We start from the raw sequence: 5,310 nt of genomic DNA, 5'->3' as shown, positions 1-5,310 counted from the left end.
CCCGGCCAGGATCCGCCCAGCGTCCGCAGATGCAGACACATCCCTCCTGCTCCTGAGCTGCTGTGGCGTCACAGAAGTGGCACCAGATGGTCTCGCGTGCCGATCACCTCCAGCTACGGACTATGATGTCACCACAAAGCCTGTGGCTTGGTGGGATTGCTGGAGCCGCGTGTGGGTGAGGGTGTCAGCCCTGCGGCCCCTGGCCCCGAGCGCGGGCATCAGGACCGAAGTAGCTGGCAGCCTGGGCGCCAGCCCACCCCGCCGCGCGCCGGGGCCCCGGACCCTTACCCCTTCTCTAGTTCCCAAAACCTGGCGCCCTGCACATGATCCCGTCTACATCCGTGCTGTCCCCTCCAGGAAGACGGTGAAGGTCAGCTTCAAGGACATCCCGTCTATGACATTCCAGGCTCCCACACGTGCCCTCATGTGGGTGGTTTCCATCCTCTAACTGAATTCTTTGCGATGCCGCAAGTCTATGCCCCACGGCGGTCCTTCCACACCCGTGGTGGGGACACTTTAGTGACAGGGTTGGACGCGCAGTGCACCTGGCCCCCCGGGTTCCGGGCTGTCCGAGGACCGTGTAACCGGGAAGGTGGGTTTGTGCGGCTGGCCCCGGGTTCGCCCCGGCCGCCGTAATGCAAACCACAGGGCAAGAATGTAGTCGCTCACACCCTGGGGACAGCAGTCCGAGGTCCAGGCGAGGGCGGGGCTGGTGTCTCCCACGCCCCCACGCGGTCACCCCCTGTGCGTGTGTGTGTGCGGGTCTCCTCTCCTCGCCGGGACCCAGGTCCTGGTGGATGAGAGCCACCCCAGTGACCTCGCTTAACCTTGATCACGTCTCTAAAGGCCTGCTTTCCGCACAGTCACGTGGGGCCCAGAGCTTCCATACGTTGACCTGGGGGCCACAGCTCCATCCGTAACGCCCGTTCGGGAGAGGGTGGTCATACTATGACCAGGACCGCGGGGAGCAGGCCGTGCAGGCCGCAGGCGGCAGGTGGGTGGAGGCGGGGCACGGGCGTCACGCCCCCGGCCGCCAGGCAGTGCCTGGAGATCCCGTCCCCCGGGGGGGCCCGCGTCCCGGAGAGCAGGGCTCACTTCACCAGACTCCCGCTTTGTAAGAGTCAGTCTTTGCTCCCGGCTTCGTGAGCTCCTGAGCCCTGAGCTATATTTAAATAGATCGCAGGGATGACAGTAAATCCTCCCCGGGACTGGGAACAGATCTTTTCCAACCTGAGATTTCTGTAGAAGACCGCTCAGTGAGGTGGCGTCGGGCCGGGGGGCTCACTCTCCAGACCCTATGATTAACACATTAAAATGTGTGTGCGGTCCCAGGGCCCCCCACAAAGGGCAATACGGAGCATGCGTGGCACTCAGGCCATCAAGGCTCAGGCCCCCGTGTCTGCACCCGCACCCGCTCTGGGGTCTGCGTCCAGCGGGCCTGTCTCCAGCTTGGGATGAGACAGTTTCCGTGTGCGAAGGTCCACAGCATCACTGCTGAACGGCTGTCTGGGGCTGCTCCCTCCCACCCGATCGCTGCTGACATGGGCGCCTGGGGGTGCTTCTCTCACCCGATCGCTGTCCCTTCTCGCCTGGAACTCCCTGGACTTCCCACCCAACTGCTCCTTGAAGCCCCCACATGCCTCCTAGGGGTCCTGAGACCCAGTCAACGCGGCTCGGGGCCTCCCGGGAAGGGAGAGTTCATCCTCTGAGCACAGGCCTGGAGGACTCCCGGCTGGCCCTGCACGCATCTCCCAGGGCGCCGGAGGGGCAGTGCCGGGCTGGCTCACCTGTGCCTCTGACCACCTTGTGCCCCTGTCCCCCCAGATGCTGAGCTGCTTGGAGCACATGTACCACGACCTGGGCCTGGTCCGGGATTTCTCCATCCACCCCGTCACGCTCCGGAGATGGTTGGTAAGTGCGAGCCCCTCGCGGCCCCTTCCGGCTACTCGGGGACAGACCAGTAAGCACCTTCATGGATGGACGGAGGCGACGCTCCCTGGAGGGTTTTGTGAGAACAGGCGGCCGCTGTCCGTCTGTCTCCTGCCAGAGTACGAGGCGCCCCTAAGCCCCTGCTCTGGGGAGCAAGGACAGAGTAAGAACCAGGGAGAGGCCGGTGAAGCAGTCCGTGCGGGTGTGTGTGCAGGTGTGTGTGTGTTATGGGGGGAGGTGCAGGTACGTACACACGTGTGTGCACGTATGTTAGCATGTGGGTGCGCATGTGTGTGCACGTGTGTGAATGCATGTGTGGAGGAGGTACGTGTGTGAGTGTGTGTGCGAGTGTGTGTTTAGCAATAGATTCTTTTTAACAAAATGATGCTCAGAACCAAATAGGAAAAGCTTAAATGTTAAATAGGAAAACATGAAAAGGTGTGATGGTATCTGGGACCCAGAGCCCCTCCCATAACCCCAGCCCTTCCCCCGGCTTCACGTCCCCACATGGCCCCTCAGAACCCCTCTGGGGACACCTCAGTCCGTGAGCCCAGGCGGAAGCCTGTTCCCAGCTGCCCTCCGAGGCCGCGGGGTGGCCCATGGACGTCCTCGGGGCCCCCGGGCCACCTCGCCCTTGCCGCCAGCAAGCGCAGGAACACAGCTGGCCTCGGGGTCGGCCGAGGATCGCACAGAGCGCGTCCGAAACACTAGCCGCCCGCTGGCCAAGGAGGAGGAAAGGCGTGGGGGGCAGCCCGGGGCGGACGCAGGCAGCGGTGCGAGCAGCCAGGACCCCTGTCTCCACAGCTCTGCGTGCGCGACAACTACAGACACAACCCTTTCCACAACTTCCGGCACTGCTTCTGCGTGACCCAGATGATGTACAGCATGATCTGGCTCTGCGGGCTGCAGGTGCGTCTCGGGGCCCCTCCGGGGGGCAGCACCCGCCCCTTGTCCTCGGGCTAGCCTGCTGCCCCCTGCACCCAGCAGGCGCGCCACCCTCCCCGCGGGCCAGCCGCTGGGGGCATCACCCCCCCCAGCCCAGTCCAGCCCCCTCCTCACCCTCTCCCGCCCTCTCTCTCCTCCAGGAGAAATTTTCCCAAATGGATATCCTGATCCTAATGACGGCCGCCATCTGCCACGATTTGGATCACCCGGGCTACAACAACACGTGCGTACGCGATTTCCCCCCGTCCTTCCCTTCTCAGGGGCGCTCTGGTGTCAGAGGTGACCTTTCCCGCCTCCCCCGCAGACCAGTTCTGAGTCGGAGCTGCGGCCAGGGCCTCTCCATCCGCCCCCCCCCGCCCCCCCTGCTGCGTAGGACACAGCTCCCACTTTGGGGCTCTGTCCGGGGCCTTGGGCCGCCCGGGGCGGACCCTTCCAGGCCGCCAACCACCCCCTCCACCCGAGGCAGGAGCAGTGCCCGCACATGACGCCCTGTTCTCTGGATCCCCCCCGGCCTGCTTCCAGCAGCACCGAGGCAGAGGCTAGGACTGAGGGACAGGAGTGCAGGCGAGCAGGGGTTGGGGGGCGTCCGGCGCAGGCCGTGGGGGCCAGGAGGACAGGCCGAGCTTGGCGGGGGCAGAGACACAGAGTCCGCCCCACGTAACCGCCAGGTCCGGGCCGCGTGGCCCTAGTTTGCATCCAGGGTGATGCGCCTGTTCTTTCTAGCGGATGCGGATGCGCAGCGACATCACATATGGCCGGGAACTCGCCAGTGGTTTTGGTGGCAGGCCTTCATCAGGACGGGGGTGGGGTCCACGGTGTGGACGTCCGTGTCCCTCACAGGAGGCTGGCGCTGCGGGCACCCATTCCCTCATGTCACACTCAGGATGGTATGCAGAGCGCAGGCCAGCAAAGGGGCCCTACCCGCGGCCTCTGACCTCAGAACCCACCTTGGTCCTTCTCCCAAATGTCTGCCTTTTGTACATCCCGACAATGTTCACAAGGTGCCAGAACGGAAGGCCCGGTCCCCTTCAGGGCAGCGCGACTGGGAGGAGTTGAGGCGTCCGCCCAGTGGGGTTATAAGACCTTGAGGGTGTCTAGTTGAAGGGGCAGCAGAGAGGAGAGTCCAGAGGAGCAAGGCCTGGCTCCCCCAGCGCGCCCGGCTGGCCTGCCAGCCTCTGCGGCGCCGCCGTGTCCCAGCGCACATCCCCGAGGCCCCATTTGCCGTCTCCCCCAACGCCAGGTACCAAATCAACGCCCGCACGGAGCTGGCCGTCCGTTACAACGACATCTCGCCCCTGGAGAACCACCACTGCGCCGTGGCCTTTCAGATCCTCGCCCAGCCCGAGTGCAACATCTTCGCCAATGTGCAGCCGGAGGGCTTCAAGCAGATCAGACAGGTGTGCGGGGGCCAGGGCCCTCGGACTGCAGGGGTGGGGGGCGGTGAGAGTAGAACCCCTCCCTCCAGTGGCCGAGGCCCCAGAAGCCCCTGGTCCCACCTGGGGTCCCGGGGAACCCCCCTCACCAAGGCCAGTAGCATTCCAAGCAGTGGAGTGCCCCCAGCATATATACCCGGGACCCCACTGACCTGCATTTCACACCCGCTGTTTCACTGAAGCCTTTAAGATCCATTCTTTCTGCAGCTTGCAGCCCAGGATAGTGGGGGTTACAGAGGTGAGGTGCGTCGCGAGTACGTGCAGCCCCCTGGACAGATGCACCTGCTGCACCCAACCTAGCAGACTGTTTCCCTGCCCCCCAGCTGCCTCCCCCTGCCCCACCCCGCCCCGGCCAGCCCCACCACCCACTTCACATAAGAGACCCTGGGGAGGCCCCATCACCCTCCTGTCCTGAGACAGACTCTGCTTCGCTGGAGGCGATGCCCCTCNTGTTGTTGTTGGTGGGGGGGGTGGCGGGGAGATACCAGAATGATCTCTTCCAGGAGTGTATGGGTTGAATGGTAGTCCCGTTCTGCAAAAAAAGAAAAAAAATTACACATTCACTTCCTAATCCCCAGAACCTTTTGTACGTGACTTTATTTGGAAAAGAGCCTTTGCACAGGTGGTTAAGTCAGGATCTCTGCAGGAGACTAGCGGGTATCATCCAGGCAGGCCTCATCCAGTGACAGGCGTCCTTGGAAGAAACAGAGGAGACAGATGCACGGAGGAGAAAGTCACGTAAAGACGGAGGCAGAGGCTGGATTGACGTGGACCCAAGTCAAGAGGCTACTGGGGCCACAGAAGCAGGAGAAGTCGGGAAGGACGTTTCCCCAGAGCCTTCAGACTTCTGGCCTCTGGACATGAGAGAATGTCCCCTGAGCTTCCCCGTCACCTGGCGGGTGACACTGTGCGGCGGCCTCAGGACACACGTGCAGGGAGCCACCTTCGCGGCGCCGCCCCACGGATGACAGCCTCACCCCCCCCCCCACCCGCGGGGCTGGGG

General features: G+C 63.8%; 1 protein-coding gene across 6 annotated transcripts in view; it reads left to right on the top strand.

Moving 5' to 3' along the window:
* The window catches only part of PDE9A (phosphodiesterase 9A), a 58,421-nt gene that overhangs the window by 45,695 nt on the left and 7,416 nt on the right, over positions 1–5,310 (top strand). For all 6 annotated transcript variants that reach the window (XM_077755447.1, XM_077755446.1, XM_077755448.1 and 3 more), the window contains 4 exons: positions 1,825–1,911; positions 2,734–2,838; positions 3,015–3,097; positions 4,115–4,271. In XM_077755447.1, coding sequence (XP_077611573.1) covers positions 1,825–1,911; positions 2,734–2,838; positions 3,015–3,097; positions 4,115–4,271 — 432 coding nt within the window. The remainder of the gene's footprint in view (positions 1–1,824; positions 1,912–2,733; positions 2,839–3,014; positions 3,098–4,114; positions 4,272–5,310) is intronic.

This window comes from Crocuta crocuta, unplaced genomic scaffold (genome assembly GCF_008692635.1).
Source record: "Crocuta crocuta isolate KB4526 unplaced genomic scaffold, BGI_CrCroc_1.0 scaffold675, whole genome shotgun sequence".
NCBI classification, from domain to species: domain Eukaryota; kingdom Metazoa; phylum Chordata; class Mammalia; order Carnivora; family Hyaenidae; genus Crocuta; species Crocuta crocuta.
This window is presented reverse-complemented; position numbering and strand designations above follow the sequence as displayed.